At 42.6% G+C, this 22,377-nt stretch overlaps 1 protein-coding gene and 1 long non-coding RNA gene across 3 annotated transcripts in view; one reads left to right on the top strand and one right to left on the bottom strand.

Moving 5' to 3' along the window:
• Positions 1-22,377, bottom strand: part of cemip2 (cell migration inducing hyaluronidase 2) — a 35,991-nt gene that overhangs the window by 12,614 nt on the left and 1,000 nt on the right. For both annotated transcript variants that reach the window (XM_031305970.2, XM_031305972.2), the window contains exons 2-12: positions 20,303-20,654; positions 17,691-17,831; positions 16,996-17,563; positions 10,931-11,100; positions 9,589-9,780; positions 8,056-8,225; positions 6,377-6,589; positions 4,043-4,248; positions 2,853-2,922; positions 1,901-2,029; positions 1,054-1,142 (exon numbers count right to left, since the gene is read on the bottom strand). In XM_031305970.2, the coding sequence (XP_031161830.1) occupies positions 1,054-1,142; positions 1,901-2,029; positions 2,853-2,922; positions 4,043-4,248; positions 6,377-6,589; positions 8,056-8,225; positions 9,589-9,780; positions 10,931-11,100; positions 16,996-17,563; positions 17,691-17,831; positions 20,303-20,636 (2,282 nt within the window). In that variant the 5' untranslated portion in view covers positions 20,637-20,654. The remainder of the gene's footprint in view (positions 1-1,053; positions 1,143-1,900; positions 2,030-2,852; positions 2,923-4,042; positions 4,249-6,376; positions 6,590-8,055; positions 8,226-9,588; positions 9,781-10,930; positions 11,101-16,995; positions 17,564-17,690; positions 17,832-20,302; positions 20,655-22,377) is intronic.
• On the top strand, positions 459-19,278 carry LOC118494151. The gene is made up of 3 exons (XR_004896234.1): positions 459-469; positions 8,580-8,584; positions 19,104-19,278. It is a non-coding gene; the product is annotated as an uncharacterized LOC118494151 (long non-coding RNA).

The following is a 22,377-nucleotide window of genomic DNA, read 5'->3' on the forward strand; positions in this document are numbered from 1 at the left end:
TGGACAGGGTTCATCGTCTTTTTTCAGGCCAAATGGTGGCACTCAATTCCGATCAGAGCTCTCCTTCAACATCAGTATTTATGCTCTGGATATCATGGATATCCAGAGATAGTATGGAAATATGGCTGCTATTTTTTCTTTTTTTAAAACTTTGTCATGGACCAAAGTGTTAATAAAGGGGAAATATTAACCTTAATGTGGTGAGAGATGAAAAGGTCAGAGGATTACATAAATCAGAAGGAAGTTTGGGATCTCTCTCTCTCTCTCTCTCTCTGGTTAAAATCCTCCCCCTCATACCTCTGCACACATTTATACACTGACACACACACACACACACACACACACACACACACACACACACACACACACACACACACACACACAGCGTGGCCAGCAGTCTCAGTAGACACCTAAGATTTTTTCCGTCTAGTTGAGGGCTGTATTTGGGTAGGGAGAGTGGAAACTATCTGTGAAGCCTTGCTTTCTCTGTCAACACAAACCTGACATTTGAATAACATCCAGTAACAGAGTGTAAAGCCATCTACAGTATCTATCCCAGTCAATGGTCATATCCTAGAAGATATACTGTACTGTACAGCAGGGGGCTATAAATAACTTAATTCTCAAACAGTTATTGGCAGTGGCATGCAACAAACACATTAGTAAACCACACATACCAAAATATTAACATAGTGCAACTGTGCACCGTGATGCACTTATTTGTAAGTCGCTTTGGATAAAAGCGTCAGCTAAATGACATGTAATGTAATAATGCATATGATTAACCACTATAAACACCCCAACAGAGCAGTTATATACGTTGTGCAAAAATATGTATAGTATAGAGTACAGTATAGTGTACATCCATAGTGTCAGTTGTAAGACACTAACCTTTTGCATACACTCATAACTAACGACTCAAGATGTCCACAAAAATAATAAAAAGGGTTAGGGGGTTGGGGTTATATTTCTTTACACATTATAAATGTCAGACCGTGTACTTGCTCAAAATGTAAAATGCAATTGCACACACGTGTGCACACACATACACACCTGGCACTGTTGTCCAGACACAGGTATTCCCGGGGGTCGGCAGCACTAGCATTGGTGGTCTTCACTCTTTTATCAATGAACAGCCCTGCCTAGGAAGACAAAAAGTATGATTACAGTAAAACGCCAAATGTTCTCTAAAACGACAGAAAGAGATCCAAGATGGACCACAGTTCTATTTCTGTTGCACTGGCATTAACAAGACTACTAGTATATTTTTACAGTGTGGGAACTGAGGCAGTAATGAATGCACTAAATTGAAATCACGGACCAAAATGCAAAAAGTAGAAAGTTGGTAAAGAGAATTCCTGTGAATAATGTATGTGTATAAAAAGGCGATGTATATTTACATAGTCCATAACATATGGATTAGTTTTGTATGTTTAGAAAATGAATTGTAAAATAAAGTATAGGAAAAATGTCACATCTCTGTATGTATATGGAAACCTGTGGTCCGAGTTGGTCCTGTGGAATAAGCGACGTATAGTCTAAACCTCGGGGCTCCTTCCTCTATAAGAGAGGCTGCTCTGGTCAGACTGAACAAAGGACTTACAGTTCACCTGCCCGACTTCTGTCATTACACAACAGAGCACTATTGGAGAGCCTACTCGTGTGTGCGTGTGTGTGTCCATGTCTCGTTTTGGCAAGAACCAAGTGAATAAGCAAAGAATTATGTGCAATGCTTTTTTAACAAGTTATAAATACTGTATTTCTCTTGTCTCTATAAAACACAGCAGCAGACAGAGGGGTTTGGCACCTGGTATATTGGCCTGCATATGGGAGAGAAAGCACACACTGACTTGAAGCTACACCAATAATAAAAAAAAAAGATAAGCTCCAGTGATGATACCTTAAAGTTGGAGTGTACGCGGTTGTTGTAAAAAATCCCCAGAGGAGTGAGCTCTGCTCGGGTCTCTGGTACCAGCCCATGAGAGTCTCCGGTGGAAGAGCTGTGGAACACAAACCATATGCCAGCATCCTGGAACAGGAAGGAAGAGAGATGAGGTGATAAATCACGTTTGTGGTACGGCTAGGCAACAGCAGGAATTTAATTATCTGGGCTCATACACACATCATCCGTAGGTGGAGCGCTGGAGTAACATACAAAACCAATACGCAGAACGGGCAGGAGGTTATAATTACACGTGAGGCCAAGCCCCACAGAAAGAATAAACCAGGTGTAGGAGTTTATAAGAGCTCAATTGTTCATTATAAGTTCATGGTTCAATAGATATAGACAACCTTAATATCACAAGCATACCCCCTACAATTTTTAGTACACAGCCCTCCTCAGTACACCTTCACGCTGAGAAACGGGATCGTGTTCTACTTCTACCTCGTCTCACTATGTTATAGCACCCCTCTATCAGACACTAAAGCCAGTTAAATCCCATTTTATTGATGGATCAATTTGTTATGAGCATGACAATCTTCCATTTTCACTGTGCAAAGTTCAGGAACACCAAAGCCACGGCAGCTTTACATTAATATACTACATATCATACATCAATAAGGTTGATCCTTATTTTATATCCTTGTTGATCACAATTCGCACATCCAAGAATTCATCTATGCAGGTGCGTTGGAAAATATCACAGACTTGAAAAAAGGAAGTTCCCGCACTCCACTCTTGCTCACTATTTATTGAAGAAGCTAACGTTTCTTACCCTCTGGACCTTCGTCAAAGAGTCTTAACCGAAATGTTAGCTTCCTCAAATGGTGATGTTGTAGCAAGAGCAGAGTCTATTAATCACTTCTGAGAAGATGAAGCTTTTTTCCTTACATAACTCTGATGTTATTACCTGTGAACCAGCAGCTGCATTGCTGATGAGATTGTTGTTGGGGTTGGCAATCCAGAATGTTGAAACTGCCCTGAAAAAAAACACACACACACACACACACACACACACACACACACACACACACACAGAGAGAGAGAGAGAGATATTAAAAAAGGCAGTACCTTGGCATAACAGAGACTATGACTAATAAGCAGAAGACAGAGATCAAAGAATCATGTGATCTTTCAAAATTCCCTCAATAATCCACCTCTCCAACATAAACCCTGGAAAGGGACAGCTCAGCCACCCCCCCACCGGATACAGTGCTTGTTGCTTCTCTCACAGAGACACTTTCCTTGTTGTTGCTGCGACATAAAAACATCCCGTGGAGAGGAGAGGTTGTTATTGCATGGATAAAACCACACTGCTGATATCGCTCACACTAATACTAACTACAGTATCTTTTTCACATGGACCCTCTGTCTCCTCTCAGGGTTTGTCTGCACTATCACCAGGTTTCCCACACAGACACTTGACTGAGAGTCAAAGACTTTACTGTCAGTGTGGGAGGCACAAATCCTTTGTGTTGATTCGACCCCACTGGTCGGTGGTCTCAAAGATAAGGTAGTTGCTACTTTACAGTCAAGATGTTGGCTTATTTACAGCTCTCAGGCCTTGGAAAGTGCCTCTGCAGTGTCTCAACTATTATCTGTCATTGCAATTAGCCTCAGTCTTTTGCTTTACAAGAACCCAGGGTCTCTGTGTTGCAGCTGCAACACTAAGAAATAGACTTTCTCCTTAGTGCAATACATGAATCTCCAGGAGTACATGATGATGGTTCAGAAAGTCTGCACTACAACAACATAACTTGTGACACATAAAAACTACTCTAAAATGTAAGTGTAATGTATTCATGTTTCTGAGATGACCATTTTAAATCAGTTATGGATCTGTGGCGGACGTTAAAAACTGTCAAGACTACAAAATTTACTCTGATGGGTGTGTGAACGTATATACAGCATATATACTGGTAAATAATTGATTGTTACACCCACAATATAACTGTAGAATGCTGTAAAGTAAGAACGCACAAGTTGCTAGCAGTGGTTGCTCCTTATGACGGTGCAGAAACTCATGCTGTCTTTTATCAGTTTGCTCTGCACTCGTATCTCCAACCAGAGATACACAATGTCAGGATCCTAATCTCTTACTTGCACTCTGTGCTGGGTGAGGGAGTGTAGCCCTTGTAGATTTTGTCCTTGATGCTGGTGCAGAGGGTCTCGTTGCGGTCAGTGGGCAGCAGAGTCCCAGGTCGAGTCAGCAGGCCAAGGTTGTGGTAGAAGGTGTTGCGCTGCTCGATCCCATCCTCAAGGAAGAAACAGTGACCCAGGGTGTCATAGCCTATAGTGTTCTTCACCTGGGTCAAAGAAAGAAGGCCGCTAGATATTAAAAAATGCAATATGCGATAACATTGTTGAATATCGCGATAACAATATTACTTGCGATAAATAAACAGATATTAAACTATACTCAGTTCTGCCTTTCTGCTACTTTCAGTATTCTGCTAAAATACAACAAATTGCTTGTTGAATAAAAAAAAAAAATATTTTTATTGACCAAATTGAACATTGAATTGGACATGAGCCGCTTTCCGACCGGAAAATTGATGCCGAATTGACAATTTGCTTCAAAGTTTTCGGAGTTGAGAAGCTCCATGAAGTGAGGCGACAGCCAGCAGGCGCCTGCCCCGGCCGCTAACTCGTCGCTTGGACAGTCACGCTCGGAGACCCCGCTGTGAGTTGGAGGTCTCTCAGACCGCTCTCGTAAATAAGAGGCTTTTATTTTGCCGTTGACGGTTCGTTTGTTTAAATATCACAACACATGTCCATCATAAGATTAACGGGAACCTGTGGTTAACTGTCTTTTCGGAGTTAAACTCCACAAGCGTGTCCTGCGGGCTTGACAAAACTCGCAGGCCGGCTGTCACTCACACACAGTCACACACGCACTTGGCCAGTGCAAATGCAAATGGAAAAAAACGGTTTTGGGGGAGAGTAGTTAGTTATAGGAAAAGTCCACTTCTAAGCAGATCTACTAAGTTCCTGTAACTACTTGGTCGGAAAACGGCTATAAAAGGCACCAATAAAAAAAAGAATGACAGTTTTCTTTAGATTATTTTTTGGGCATTTTCAGCCTTTATTTTGATAGGACAGCTGAAGACATGAAAGGGCAGAGAGAGGGGGAATGACATGCAGCAAAGGGCCACAGGTCGGAGTCGAACCCTGGCCCGCTGTGTTGAGAAGTAAACCTCTATATATGGGCACCCACTCTACCAACTGAGCTATCCAGGCGCCCGACAGTTACATTTTAAAGTGCAGTTTTCTACTGATACTCTCTTTCAACTAACGTCTTTCGCGATATGTCGCAGCCTTTCGCAATGTGTTTATTGCGTAAGTTGATATCGCGATAACGATTTAAAAAAAAAAATATTGCACAGCCCTTATAAAGAGACCATTTATTTTATTTTAGTTGTTGACAGGATAGAAAAATGAATACAGTACTATATCCCATTAATGGCAATTTTCCCTTTCCAAGGAAGAGGTAGTTTGCCCCTAATGGAAATATGCTGAAAAGTCCTGGTAAATGAGAGGGCTAAGACATTTGTTAGTCTATCTTGGAATCATCAGCAACCCACAGGAAGAAAAAAAGAGTACGTTCCAACTGCTAGATGTGCCTGCCTCCGTAAAACTTAAAATTCCTGAAATAATTTCCTACTCTGTCCATTTTGTTCCATTAAACCCATCTGAAGCTATGTAGAGAATAACGGTGTCAAGAGAGCTGTTGAAGAAGATACACAACAAGAGTGAGAATATTCACATGGTCATTGTGCCAGAAGGGAAACAGGGAAAACAGCAAACAATGTCAAACTTTGTAAATTCCATTTCCTCGCTGCAGATCGGAAGAATGCTTTTTAATCCAATGGCCTCAAGGACAAAAATTAACCCATCACGTCAGTTTGACGTCAGGAAGGGAGCATAACTCTCACAAACATACACAGACTTTGGGATTTTGCAGTTGACAGACATACCAGTGTGAACGTGTCATATGGTTTCATTTATCCAGCAAGTATATAAGAATATTAACATTGGTCCAAAGAAAGGGACAAATTGTAAACTAGTATATCTCTTCCAAAGAGTCTTCTAGACAGATCACTCTTAAATGTAGAAAGGTATGGGACAGGAGGGTTTGAAGAGAGCGATTTAAGGAAAGCAAGGAGAGGGAGAGGAAGAAAAAGAAAGGAGGAAACAAGTCATTACAGTAATCCAGCGATGGAGGCTGTAATTGATGAGCATTCAACTGCTAACATCACATAGTACTAATTACTATCAGCCGTCTTCAAATCCTCCAAATAAAGATGATTTCATTGTCTACAGCTGTCTTTTATTTGTCCCCGCATACATTTTAGAATTACTCATCATCTCTCACACACACACACACACACACACACACACACACACACACACACACACACACACTTTACTAACCAGCAAGCCGTTGGTGGTGTGGATGGTGAGGCAGCGTGAGAAGGAGTGGTGTATGGAAAGTCCGTCCACATAGGTGGGCTCCTGATAGCCTCCCCTCTGGTCCACATCCCCGCACATGTGGAAGTGGAGGGGGTAGCGCCCTTTCTCACGCTGCTGGCCCATGTTCTTCAGCTCCACGTGGGACAGATGCACGGATGAGAAGTTACGAAGGATCTGCCGAAAGAAAGGCCAGAGTGGAGGTTCAGACGCAAAAGAAAGGGTGATTTTAAAATCGATCAAGCAAGAACAATGAGCTAAACCGCTTGAGTAAATCACACTGGCCTTGTGGGGGGGCAACACAAGGTTCACATTATGTTACAAAAGCGGGCTAACTGTCAAACCACTCTGGTCCAATTAAAGGTTTAGGTCTACAGTATGATTCTCTGCGTTTGTCTATGATCCCACTGGGATGTGAACTTTTGCTCTGTTGGAATCATTCTCCAGTGAGTCAAACTGTACCAAAACCACTGACGCTCCTCTTGATGAGTAAGAGATGCGAGTAATAGAAGCACAAATTAAAAGCTGGACACAAACGGACTGGGGAGAAAATAAAGTTGAATGATTAATATCAACAAATAATGCAGTACAAATATGCTGTACAATGCTCCGTCAGAGGTATTTATGTGGGTATGGCATAATCCACAGTCTGGTTCCTGTTAAGGGGGTATTGGCCAATCCTTCCAGCTAACTGACACACACACACACACACACACACACACACACACACACACACACACACACACACACACACACACACACACACACACACACACACACACAATTATTGAGTAGCATGTTTCTACAGTATATATGCTGCACATGAGGCCTCAAGACAAATGCTTGCTGTATATACATCCAGACAAAGACATGCACATGCCTCAGTTCTTGCATGCATATATGTCCAGATGAGAATTGCGTGAAAAATTGATTGAGAAAATATGCAATGGTGAGTGCATTGTGTGTGATGGCTCTGATGCTGTGGTCTCTTAGTTTGGGGGGTGGGGAGGTCAATCATTTTAGAGGCAGGTTGTGTAATATAAGTTAATGTGTTTTTGTTGGAGACAGCTAATGTGGTAAAAAAAATGGAAGGAAAAGTGTTTATTTTGTTTAGCCTAAGGGGGGTCAGTTACATAGAGCTTAAGGAATGTTATTGTGTATTTGCCACTAACATTGAATGAAATTGGACTATCATTATACAAATTACAGTGAACTCATTGCCTATATAGAGACCCATGTAGGTCAGGGAAGAGAATGCTGCTCCAGTATTGGCCATGTTTGACCCTAATCTGTTTTGGGTCTTCAGTTTTCAGATTTATAGACTGTATCTTTTATATAAAATAAAAGCTTGACATGTAGAGGCAGAGAGGGGGGAAAACAGAGAGAACGGGAGTGAGAGAAGTGGTAGTGCTTCACGCAAACTGAACTAGGGGCATGAATAACCCCTCTCATTTAGGACGGCATATAAATATAGAATGTATGAACCCTTTAGCTCTGCAGTATGGAAACTGTCACGCAGATTACTGCAGCCACAGAATATAAAGTCATGCTGAGACATGCAGACACATACATCAGCAAATACAGACAGGAAGCACAGGTTAAACAAGGGACTGTGCTGTAAATTACACACACATAAGACACACCTTGATGTGGCCTCCATAGGTGTCGTGGTTGTAGAACTGGCACATGTTGTCCCCGTAGCACGAGCTTTCCATTTCCCCGTAGATGAAAATGTTTCTGGAGAGCAGAGCCACTTCAGCACGCATGTCGACGCCATCTATGATCTCTCCAACGTGGTTATACTGAGGTTTCCCTGGGCAGAACAGACAGGTAGATTCTTGGTCATATGCTACAACTAGGTGACCATTTTCAAAGAAAAATCTGGTGCAAAAGTGGACAAAACCTGGAAACGGTGCAAGTCATTACTTTGTATGATTACACATGTCAATCACTGCATTCCAAAAGTCAAAAAGAATAACATAACACGGCTTCAAATTCTTGTGGAACCTTTCTCAGGTGGCACAAGTCATACTTAAGACCTTTTCACTAAAATACCAGCTTAATATCCTGCCTGTCCATAGCCTGTACATACCTGTAGTATTAGACACACATATAGACACATTATATATCATTCATACCTTGCATATGTTATTTATTCATACTGTAGCACATGTTACTTAATCACTGCTTAGCACTTCTGGTTAGACACTAACTACATTTCGTTGCTCTGTACTTGTGACATGTGCAATGACAATAAAGTTGAATCTAATATAAAATGTTAAAAACAAATAGGAAGTGGCATTTTATTTCCGGAAATGGTGGGCTTCCAACTGTCAAACCACAGGAAGTATGCCTAGCAGCACTCACTCAAAGATAAACATCTACCCATGCCCCAAAACCAACCAACCAAAATAATAGACATGTTAAAGTAAAACGGTAATCAAATCCATATGAGACACAAAATAATCAGCTCTTTCACGGTGCGGAAAGCACCCATGCCTACAGGGTGCAGCTGCCAATGATAATGCAAAGCTCCAGCTGCAATTCCTCACGGCAGCAACACAAAAACTAAGCACGCACACACGCACACAAACACTAATACACCCTTCTCTCCAGGGAAGGGAGTTGGCGTTTGTTGACAAGAGTGGAATGAGATCAGGAAACATGTCCAGACAGATTGTTAGAGAGAAACAATTAGAGGGGATGAAGAAGGTAGGAGGATGTGAAGCAGAGGCAATGTATCTAAATCTATAAAACCACTGTGGTTATAATAAGACAAGGTTACTATAAAAACACAAGCTGACAATCTCTTTTGAGCCTCCTCCAATAACCTTAGGTCTCCATGTCAGCTGAACAGGAAATTAGATCTCTCTAGACCTCAGGATTAGTAGCACATCTGCCAGTCATATTTGTTGACTATAATGACAAATTTGTGTACGATCTTCTCATAAGCTTTCAAATATGAAATGTCTGTACTTCCCATATATCACTTCCTTTTTATTTTTGTCCGACGAAACCTTTTACTATATCGATCAAAATAGCTGCAGTACAAAGCTGAAGTCAGACTACAAGCCAGGAGTTGACCCTCAAAAGGTCAAACACTGACAGGCAGTTTTAGTTACACACACACACACACACACACACACACACACACACACACACACACACACCCTCACCTTGTATCCTGACCTGCCTGCTGGTGCAGTGAGAGCAGGGCAACAAGGTAAACTCTTCAGCCTGGTGCATGGAGTAGTCTGTGCTGGCAACTACAATCTGATCCCCGGGTTGCCAGGTTGGCTGCACTTTGTCCTGCAGGTTCAGCACCACCTGGTCCACAGCATCCACCTGGAAGCCTGAGATGGGGAAACCTATGAGGGAGAGAGGGGGTAGGAGGGGGGCACTTCATTTAAAAGAAACATGACGGACAAGAAACTGAAAATGATGTATGATGATGTATTATGCCTAGCCATAAAGTATCTTATGAAGGCTCTCTTTAAGATAAAAAATAATATATTGTTACGTGTTTCCATTAAAACTGGAGCAAAATAATATAACACTAAGATTAGTCCATTTATTCTTAATACCCATTATTAGGAAGGAAAGACATGAGGATAACAATGAACATTTGTTTTTCTACAGTACACCAACATTTACACTGAATAGCAATTTAGATCCTGGCTTCTGAATAGCTCAACCCCTGAGATATTGTGAAGCAAAGAAAAGAAATTAATTGTTTGTGTTCAGCAGTTATTAATATTGTCCCGCTGTGGGCGATATCAACCAACATTATTGTGTAAAGAGAGTTAGATAACCCCAGGAAACCATAATTTGATACTTTATGGTCCACAGTAAAGTTGAGTCACTGTCAAAATGTATTTTAAAAAGGTGTGGACATGCACGGGCGCAATAAATAAAGCCAGAGGGTGTGCTAGCGCCTCACCCAAAACACACATTTACAACTGCCTGAAGACCTGCTAATGGTCATGGTCACAAAACAACTGTTCCCAGTCAGGCACAAGAATGTCTTTCATGTTCAGATGATTGATCTGTAAAGCAGTTGGCATGTGGTAAACCTCATTCGTCAACCTGTCACCTTCCTCTAAACCCTTTACTATTTTAAAGCTAGAGAAACCTGTCAATTTCACCTGAACAGCTTCCATGCTACTAAAGCTTGTCATTGTGAATAATTACGGACAAATAGCATTGAACTTAGATGACCTATGGGTGCCCGGGTAGCTCAGTTGGTAGAACACACGCCCATATGTAGAGCTTAATTCATCGATGGAGAGGGCCAGGGTTCCCCCTCTCTCTCCCCTTTCTGTCCTAGTGATTAAAAGGCGGAAATGCCCAAAAATAATCCTTAAAAAAACAACTTAGACGACCTAGACAAAATGACAGACGGCATCAACTGAGCACTAAAATAAATGGCTGATCGCTATATCATTTCTAGTCGCTGTCAACACTGAACCACGTATGTTTAAATGGGTTTGGAAATGGTCAAGATAAGCGGTTTCCTACCATTCTTCCACTCGCTGTAGGCGGTGACCGAGAAGGCCACTCCGTCCACGGTGGTGAAGTTCCGTCTTGCCAGAGCTCTCCCTCCGGTGTCGTGGTTTTCATGTTCCCTAACGTCCTCAGAGCATGACGCGTTACCACCGCCAACAACCGAGACCAAAGCCCACGCCTGTCTGGAGAGACCAGAGGGACAAAAAGAAAAGTGAGCGAAAGACAGAAAAATGGGTTACACTTTACTTGAAGGTATCTACATAAGAGGGACACGACACTGTCATGAACGTGTCATAAACATTATAAACAAGTCATAAACGTTTATGACATAACGCTGCTTTTAGTTAAGTGTCATTTGGTTTTTGTCATGACAAGTTATGGTTGGGGTTAGGTTTGAATGGGCGCTGCTTAAAAACCTTAAAAAGCCAGGTTTGGTTAAATAAAGGGTTAGAGTTAGAAAAAAGTCAGTTGGTTAGCCTGGAGCTATTCCCTAATAAAACAAAACAAATTGTTTGCTGGCTAGCTAAAAGCTACATAGATTAGTTTCACACATCTGTATCAAAAGAACAACAACTGATCAGGTTCTGGGACTTAGTTTTCCGTAGATTCTCTTTCGATAACAAATTAATGACCTAGAACTTTAGCAGAACGTTTCTGCAAACTCACTGCCAACACTCATTATTGGCAATATAATGTCCCTTATTGTGGATTTTTTATTTTATCATCCTGTTTATGATGTATGTGTATGTTGTGTGTGATGTCTTTATCTATCTATCTATCTATCTATCTATCTATCTATCTATCTATCTATCTATCTATCTATCTACTTGTTTCATCTTAAACCTGGCTCACACTAATGCTCCAACGCAATCGCAAATAACAGTGTTTTAATCCTTTTACAGACTCGCTGAGAAGTTAATGGTAATTCATATAGCCTATTTAATCACAGTCTTTCAGTTTAATGTCAAATGCTATTATTGAGAATATAACGTTGCACCAAACATGACCCATTATTTGTGACAGATGACCATAACCAGGATGTTAAGCCACTGAAATGTGATGGTATCTGCAGTAGCTAGAGGCAGCATCAGACTCAAGCGTGATTTATGCTTCTGCGTAAAAATCTACGCCGTGGCTACGTACGTAGGTATGTGGAGACATGAACCTACGCTGGACCCTACACCGTAGCCTGACGTGCACCTCTGGAAAAATGTAACTACATGTCGCGGCGACGCACGTCACTCGGCCGTGGCTTGGTAGCATTGCATTTCCCCCAACTCATTTCCTGGTTCTCCTTCTCCATAAACAACATGAAAACTTTAACTTCTTAAAAGTTAACTTCTCCTGCTCCAGATTTCCCACCGTGGTCAGAAAGAACAGGGGAGACACTTTGTTTCTCTCACTATGACTCTAGAGTCGCTACTCGCTCCGAAGCTAATCGCAGTCACTCTCTCACTTTCTCCCTCGCTCTATCACCCACTCCCCACACACACACGCACATGGCGGCTCGATGCACACACCAACGCACAAGTATAAACTTCAGGCCACCTACGTAGGCTACGGTGAAAGCTCTGCGTGGAGCCTCCGCAGAACCATAAATCAAGCCTCAGTGGACCAGTCTCAACAGGACAATAAAATCAGGTTTATTTAATATCTTACAGATGTGACAGCTAGTCAGATAAAAAGGGTGTGACCTAAAGTGCATAATGACGTTTCTCTGTATGTGTCTGTGTGTCAGGCGTCAGGGTGAAGATGTGTCGATCACACACACAAAATCCTCTTCCACTGAGACTACAGAGACTACAGATGATGACAGACGCTAGACTTGTGCGGGGTATCTGAAAAAGAGATTACACTTTTCACTAGTGTAATGCCCTGAAGAATGCCTGTGATGAGCCTGCAGCAGGCTGCAGGATAGCAGGAGGTAACTCAATATCAGAGTGAATGTCAAGTAATAATAAAAAGACAATGAGAGGTAGAGAACTAAAGGAAGGATATCAGGAAAGTCAAGGGATTATCGCATTGAGGACAGAGGATTTCAGGAAGGGTGTTTGTACGGCTCAGAGGAATAATGGGCGTACCTGCCACATCCCAAACTTCATTCCAATCCAACTTTTTACTTTTGCTCCAAATCCTCCCATCTCGCTTCATTGCACACTATCTTATAAAACAGGAATGTCAAGAAATTTATTTTTGAAAAATTCGATTACAATGATTATAAGAAAGAGAGGCCAAAATCATTTAAGCGGAGGAGCTTGAGGGTGTGGATGGCTAAAGGGATTGGGCGTGCTTTCGAGGGCTTATATGACCTAAAACAATGAAGTGTAGTTCCGAATCTTAATTCTTAAAACATTACTTTTTCTTTCTGAATACAAACAGCAGTTGTGATGCCGTAAACTCCAACACACCTTTGTTTTAATATCTCTCTCTGTTCATAATAATTGCTTCCACTAGCATAATCACAATCTAAACATCTCTTCTTGTAGATGAAAGAGCCCCTACGCAGTCTCACTGCACACCCCACTGATACACAAACAGGATCCATCTGGGAGGGATCTACTGTCATTACAGCCCCAGTGTGTGGCTGTCTGTGCTCATAAAGAGTGGATGTTTCATTGTTTCCTTTTGCTACATCCTTGATTATTCCCCGAGGGGATCAATGAAGTATTCGGATTTGATGTTTACCAGCATTTTTAACAACCTCGCTGTTTATCCGGAAATAGCAATTGTGTGGAGGCAAGAGGTGAATTCACTACAGACTAGGGCTGCACGATATGACCTAAAATCAAAATCACGATTAATTGCACATTTTACCTCGACAACGATAGATGAACGATAATTTTAGTTCGTTGGCAAGGTTTGTACTGTAAATAGGCTCAAATATTGAAGCTGAGATATTTTTTTGCTTATTTTTGTTATTTTAAAATAACTGAAGGAAACACACAAAGTGGGAACTATTATGGATATTTATTGAAAATGTATCAAATTGAAGTGAAAGCACACATTGCTTGAAATGAAAACGTCTTGTGAAAAAAAAGTCACATTTTAGTTTTATAAAAATTACGTCGTTAACAGCTTCAGAATTTCGATGTTGATACATTTTTGATTAATCGTCCAGCCCTACTACAGGCCACCAGCATGAACGTGTGTGAATGCTCTCCTGAGACAAAGATTAAAGACAGAGGGGTCAACAGGCACGAGGCAGGAACCAACGCATTCATGTATCAGGAGGAAGGGTGGTTGATGCACCTAAAGGCGCTGACACACCAAGCCGATAATCGGCCGTTGGACAGTCTGGCGAGGTCGGTGACTCGAGTCTGTTCGGTGTGTTCCGTGCCGTCGCCCATCCGAGGGGCTGTCGGCCTTCATTTTGGCCGATTTGACATGTATAATCGGGGGGGGGCGGGCACTGCCGGCAGTCGGACTCAAATGTCGGACCCATCGGATTGGTAGAGTGCTAACCCGGAAACGGGGAGCGGAATGAGCGTGACTAGAGTCTCTCAAAATCTGACGAAAATCTTTTAAACTGACCTTTGTCGATCTGAAATGAAGACAGATTCAGCAACTGCATGGCCTATTTCTCGCTTTCAGAAACACGTTTCGGTGAACTATTTTAGTAAAATATGAGATCGTATTCTTAGTAGTCTAAGTCTCGTAGTCTTTGAATTTCTGGAGAAAACAAACCCACGTGATGCGTTCGTCCAATCAGCTGTCGGTTTTCATTTTTGGGTGACAATACAGATTAGCCCCATCCGCTGTTATGGAGACGTATTACGTCTCGTCGCTTCGGTGTGTTCCGAGCCACTTTTTTGACCAACTCGGGGAGACTGATCAGTCCAACCGCCTTTTCTGCCGAGGGTCGGCCGTCTGGTCAGTGTGTCTGCAGCTTTAGATCAACACACGGCATACATTCAAAAGGTATTTGGGTATTGTGCTAGTTTGTTATTGTGTATTTTAAATCAAGCATACGTTGGAGACACAGGGGTGAAAGATGTCCATGTAACATGCCGTTGGGCATCCAGGTATGCATGGTTTTACAGCACTGACGCAAAATAACAAAAAACAAGCACAATTGGTTTCCAAGTATGTTCCAGCTACATTCCCTGGTATTGGTCTGCAACACAACAGGTCATAAACTGATCTACACTTCATCATTACGCCCAATCCTATAGGTCAGATGCCTTACCACCCGACTCGTTGAGCCCAAAGTCACTCAGCCTAACATTATGCGACTTTAATAAGACATTAAACTGCATGCTCTCTCGTAAATGTGAGCCACATGTTTCCTCAGAAAGCTAAGGACAACAATCCAATACATGGTGAGAGGATTAGAAGAGCGTGCACACTGTTAACTTATTGGTACACACACACAAGCACATCTGAACATAACGGGGCTCTATCGTCTGATCCATTTAATTGGATTTGTTTGAGGACTTGGCACCCACCCCCAAAGGCGAAATGTGACACTGGAGAATCTGGCATACCACTTGGCTTTTCAGTCAACCAAAGACCAAACCACGCCGAGCTACAAATAACTCGGAGTGAAATGCTGCAGCACTTAAGACTTTCCAATGAAATAAAAACTCTCACATGTGTGCATATTGTGTGTGAGTGGCAGTAACAGAAGATCCAATGTCATGTGAAGTTAAAATCCAATGATCTCACTTAATGAGTTTAAAGAAAGCATTAGGGCACATGGACAGGACGACACTCAAACTTACAGTATCTGTCCTTTTGCACGACGAAAAAAAAACAACAAAAAAACGCCCGAGTCACCACATTTTGCACAATCCTGGAAACTCTCTGACCGTAACCCCATTATCCTGTACGCGCTTCCTTTTCTGGCAGAGCATTATATAGCGGAAACACAGGGGAAACAGGATGATGAATAACTAGGAAGCATTCAAGGCAACTTCTTAGATGAAAAGAAAGAAAAATGAAAAGAGACATTTCCAAGAAGGATGGACCTTGAACAAAATGTCAGTCCAAGTAAGTGAGGGGTCTTACTTCAGTGGTTAAACACAAACACATTAACTGGCTTTATCAGCCCCAGGAGACCAAGAATAAACAAAACCCTCCTAAAGACCGGCCCAGACATTGGGCAACCAACACAAACTCTCCAAGAGCTGGCACATTCTCCAACACAGCTGAGAAACAAACCCACCCACGCATATTTCCTTACAGTTGCAGTTGACAACAGACCCACTCTCCAGGGCGACATCAACAAACAAGCCATGTGTATTGTCATTATTTGATTTGAAAAATAAATCATTTACAAGTCTGTACAACATTTCCCATAGAGCTGGGCGATATGGAGAATATCAAATATCGCAATATTTTTGAGCGGCCGAAATGGGTTTCCTCAGGAGGGTGGCTGGCGTCTCCCTTAGAGATAGGGTGAGAAGCTCAGTCATCCGTGAGGAGCTCGGAGTAGAGCCGCTGCTCCTTCGCGTCGAAAGGAGCCAGTTGAGGTGGTTCGGGCATCTGGTAAGGATGCCCCCTGGGCGCCTCCCTAGGGAGGTGTTCCAGGCACGTCCAGCTGGGAGGAGGCCTCGGGGAAGACCCAGGACTAGGTGGAGGGATTATATCTCCAACCTGGCCTGGGAACGCCTCGGGATCCCCCAGTCGGAGCTGGTTAATGTGGCTCGGGAAAGGGAAGTTTGGGGTCCCCTGCTGGAGCTGCTACCCCCGCGACCCGTTACCGGATAAGCGGAAGAAGATGGATGGATGGCAATATTTTTGACCAAATACATTGATATCAATATCGCGGCGATATTGTAGGGTTGAATATGGATGCTTTCACAAAATATTTACACAATGAGATTTGTAATAAATGACCAACAGTGATGTGGATACAATGATTAAGTGGGTAAAGGCAAATATAGAACAGCTAGAACAGTCTGGTAAGTTCAGAAAATGACATTACTGTAATGCAGCCTTCAAAACCAAGAAGAGACAACACTTCCAAAACTATCCAAAATGTAAGACGATGTCTAGCCTCATATGTCGATTTCTATATAACATCCATATAATGCCCCAGCCCTTATTTTCCATATTCATAAATTTGCATGATTTACCTGTATTGGAGATCATTGACAAAGCTGCTGCCGAGCTTCTCTTCAATGGCCTTCTTGGTTTCGGCCAAAAGGTTTTTGACAGCCGAGTCTCCTACAGCCAGAGTGACAATGCGGCCGGCCGGCAGGGTCCCCAGCAGCTGGGTAAGCCGCCGACTGTCATTACTAGAGTCGTGTGTGTCGTAGCGTTCAGAAAACAGCACAGCAGCTGTGTCCTGGTCCACCACACGCAAGTTGATGCCTCTGCTGAAGTTCCGCTGGAAGGCATGGCCGGCTGTTGCCAGACCGGTGGCCGGGACACTTCGGGTCAGAAGAGTCCAGGAAACTCTCTCGGTGCCATGTAGCTCCAGAGTCCCGCCGGCCGCGACGCCTATGAACTTGCGCCCCATGCCAGGCACTTCAGGGACTGCCTTGTCGTCAGAGCGACCCACAAGGGCAATGGTGGCGCGAGAGCGGTAGCGACATTTAGGCCCACCGATGTGAAGGGCTCCACCATCTTCTATAAGGATGTGGCGTGTTCTCAAGGTTATGTTGTTGGAGCCGTCAGCGTTATCTGCAAAAACCACCTTCCCTGTGAAGAGGCAGAGGAAAAACACAAGTTATTTTGTGCTGTATGTTACGCCGACACATGTGACACACGTGAATCCATCAATGTTACAAGTGAAAATGCTACTTGACATGCGCGTTGATGTGCTTACCTCCTGACTGGATGGTTAGGGTATGGAAGGTAGCGGAAGCATCCAATCGAAACAAATGTCCCCTCCTGACAATGACATCCTTCTCTGGTTGGTGGCCTGGGCTCCAGCTACTCAGGGATGAGTTGTGGTCCGGACAATTCTCTGCACACATGACCAATCAGTGACAAACTTCAGAACCTGATACTTTTCATTAGGACGGATTAGAATTCACGGTTCGGTTCATATCACGGTTTTGGGATCAAGGACCGGTTTTTGGTTTCATTCGACGTTTTTGGTACAGATGAGTACTGTACTGTTTGCCTCTGGCTAAGAATATAAGAAACATAAACACTTCTTCGTTGTGAAATCTTTGATAAAAGATATGTTTTCCAATACGTGCAAAGAAAAAAAAAATAGACTTTAAAGACTGAACACCCACGCAGGTGTTTTCAGTTAAGCTGTCTGACTAGCCCTCCTTCCAGGACTGTGTGGGTGTGTATAGGCTGATTGATTGACATCTTCCTGAGTCTCTCGTTAGCTTTGTTTTTTTTTTTTGCCTTTTAGGGCAGGACAAATGACAGTAGTTTCATTCTTATTGGTAGAAAAGATTTGTGACCTAATAAATTCTCACTGTGCCTTGCGTTTCAGACACAATTTTTAGCCCATAAGTTACGACTTCAAGTCACGACTCACGACTTGGTAGCGTTCCAGGCAAAGTCACGACAAACCCTTCTAGCTGGCGGCTACCTAATGTTGACGTTAGCTAGCGCTAGCTGATACTAGCGATTTCTAGTCGGCGACATATTTTGGGCTTCATTTAATAAACATAACGTATAGTAGTACACAATTGTATGTGTATTGTTTTGATTACAATGTGCGGAATTACTTTACGTTGCCTATTTATTTCTAATTCTCACCGTTAATCACCGGCGTCTGTACAGCATCAACAGGGGTCGCCACTGTTGTTCACGTGTGACGTCAAAAACTGTAACTGGGAGTGCAACGATCTGGTACGAGTTCACAGGTAGTAAGTTACGGGTTTGGCTGCCGCTCCAGGGCACTTTCACCGGTAGAAGGTTGTGAAAACAAGAGTTACGGGTTGCCTGGAACGCAGCATAAGCTCCAGCTCACCTTTAACCTGAGCAGAGGTCTAATCAGCCACAATAACTGAAATGTTCAGAGGCTTTAACATAAAGTGAAGCAGCACTAGACTGTTTTCTAAATCAACTGCAGCATATAACATGTCAGTTCTCAGTTCTGTATTAGTTCTCCACTAAACATTAAAGTATTTTAAATACAATGAAAGGAATATGGCTGGATGTTTTTCTTATCAGAAGGAAGAGTGCCACTGTGTTATTAAAAAATTAAAACACATTTTAACACACAATAAAACAAACAAGTGCAACATGACCCAAACACACTCAGTACACACAGTTTCAAAACAGTAGTGGTGTCAACAATAATCGATTCGGCAATGCATCGCAATGCGGGGCATGCACGATTCAGCATCGATGCGGCAAAGTGCCATAATCGATTATGTCACTAAAACCTGCCACACTAAAATCAAGCACGTTGGCAATACAACTAACTTCACGAACCATGTTGATCGTTGGCATCCTGAGTTGGCTTCAACAACAACAAATCATCACTCATTCAAAGCACTGAAAGCAGTGATTTATGTTTTCTTTTTCAGGTTTGAAAATGCCATATCCAATACCCTGTACCATTCAATTTTATTTAATGGCATTTATGTCAAAGATACAGGAGAGTGAAAATACACACATAGCAGCCAATAAAATCTGTTGTTCAATATCTGACTGCTTGTATTGCCTCATGACTGATGAAAAATTTGCCTTGTTGTGTGCAGTAGAATTTTGATGCATCGCAATGCATGGTAGAATCGAATCGTTACCAGGTGAATCGTAATCGAATCGAATTGTGAGGGCAGTGCCAATGCACACCCCTACAAAACAGCACCATTTTTTTGATTTCATTTTAATTTTTCTCTGCAAGAAAGCACAGAAAAGAAAAAGGGATTTACTGTGCTGCTGAAATGTCTGCGATATTATAGCGCGGCTCAGGTAATGTTACTTTAATCATATTCTGAAACCCCCGCATCCGACCCAAGTGCATATCTTTCGCTATAACCCCGCCCAAATGCTTTGGTTATGTTATGTTATTGTTATGTTATTGTCCTGTCTGAATCTGCGTGGAGAGCATGTTTAAAGAGACTGACAGCTGCACTCTGCACCTCATCCGTGCCAACTGCGGTTTCACCCGATAACTTTATTGGACGTTTTTCTTCCCGCACAATCCTTTTTTGACTGAAATCTATGAGGCTAAAATAAACCAAAAAATACATACATAGGCTACATGCCCCGAACCGTGACTAGCAGACCGAACGATTCAGATTTTTACTTAAACCGCTCGATCCCTAATAACACAGTTGGTAGCAGCAAACATGCGCAGCAAATTGAGAAGCAATGGGTTACATAAAGAGATCTCTGTAATAACCAAAGGCAAACGGACATGCAAGAAGTTCTTGAAGACGTTACATGAAGTCACATAAATGGATATATTTAAAAAAAAAAAATTAAACATAAACGTTTCAATTAGTAATTCGTAATACTGACCGTCTAACACATCTCCACCTGCGAGACTAAGGACGAGGATGAGGGCGAGGAAGAAAGCCCCCATCGACACTCCAAAACAGATAAGTGTGTTCTTTCTTTGCTGGAGGCTCTGGGCACGCTCCCTGCGCTGGTTCTCCTCTGACAGGTTGAAAGCGACTGGTCGCTCTGGCGGGGGGCCGTGAGGTTTCATCGGTGGAGGCGGTGGAGCTTTGGCAGACGGTGGCGAGCGGACTGGAGCCACCCGACCAGGGACATAACCTGGAGACCTCTGGTGGTTTCCGTGGGGCGGAGCCACAAAGACCGGGAAGCGGCTGGGGCCATCACTCGTCGGCATGGTATATGTGTCTGCTACCTGAGAGAAGAAAAATGACAATGTGGATTCTCTGAGGATGTTTTTTTTTTTGGGGGGGGGGGTACTGTCAAAGACTGCAAACTGCAGACTACAAATCTACTTGATTTACTTCTGTCACATTCAATTTTGTATCGACTAAAAAAAACTAAATGTATGATGGCAAACTTGTGAAACATTCATTTCAAACTGAAGTCATTTGATTGTTGTCAGCACAATTATTTCAAAACGCACAGTTTAGAGCATACACTGTAAAGCATACGTAGCAAGTATTAAGGCTAAAACAAAAAGGAGTGCATAAAAAAAGATCAGACAGAAGAGGTCAAGAATGAGGAAGAAGAAGACACTAAAAGAGGTCATAAAATGAGAGTAAAACAGCAGGAGGTGAAGGAAGAAAGAGGGCTGATTCTGGGGAAATCTTTTACTCAAAAACAGTCAACGGAGCAGTCAGAGTGACATTGGCTGCTCTTGTCCACAGCGACGCAGGAGGTTTTGAATAATGGATCGCAACATTCCTAAGAGTACGTTAACACAGCCAAAACAGATGGCACCAATTACAGTAGAGAAGGAGGAGAGTGCGCCAGCTCGGGACTGCGCTCACTTTATTTTACACAACTGGAGGAGGTAGCACAAAGTGATCTGAAGCCATGGACACCACACACACACACACACACACACACACACACACACACACACACAAACACACACACACCACACAGGTGTAAAAGAAATGACACTGCAGAAAAAAGGCTTCAATGACACTTTTCTTTAACATCCTGTACCACAGCCTGCTTCTACAGGTCTTCATAAACAAAAGTCAGCAAGTTCAAGCTTTCACAAGTCAGATTCTGGCCACATGACTTGATGAATGACCCAATTAACTTTAAGAGGTTGTTAAAGTGCAAAACTGCAACAATTGTCCAAAACAGGCTCCTTGAACCAAAGTGACAACTCTGAGACTTTAAATCATTCCAATGTGTGTATCAGTGCCTCACACACACACACACACACACACACACGCGTACAGACTCACACACACACTCCCGTGCCAATCCACAGATACACACACACAACTGATCATTGTCCTGCCAAGCTAATTAGTCATCATTTTAGCCCAGAGCACAACAAACCTCTTCAACTCAATAACAAAGCAATGTACAGTGAAGGGCTGCTTGACAAGGGCTCAGTCATTTACTGTATGTAGGCCACAATATAAGCTAGGCCCAACAGCAGCTGTTTCAGCCACTTCAACCTGAACCATCCCGTTACAGTGTCTCTGGACCAATTATTCGGGAGGACTTTAGCTGATAATTCTCCTGGCATGTCATCAAGAAAGGCATACTGATTACACTTTATTTTAGATGTCCATATTCTCACGGTCTGTGCCCTGCATCAGACGTGTGATGGGATGATCCCAATCATTCTTATGTTTTTGTTCACATTCCTCACCATGAAAATAGCTAACTTGGTCCTGCTACTAACTGACATATTAGAGCATAAAGACTTGTGGACTTACTCACCTTGGGACTATTAAACTTCTTGAAAATACACTAATCACAGCTGCTCTTGGACCTCATTTTTTTCCTATTAACCAGGGACCCACTCATTGCCTCCCTCACTCTCATATTTGCCTGATTTCAGAGCTACTGAACTGAAATATCAAACAGATGTTTGGGGGAAACACTGGAGTCAAAGCAGGACAGACCCTCACACATTCATCAGCTGT

This window comes from Sander lucioperca, chromosome 2 (assembly GCF_008315115.2).
Source record: "Sander lucioperca isolate FBNREF2018 chromosome 2, SLUC_FBN_1.2, whole genome shotgun sequence".
In the NCBI taxonomy this organism is placed as follows: Eukaryota; Metazoa; Chordata; class Actinopteri; order Perciformes; family Percidae; genus Sander; species Sander lucioperca.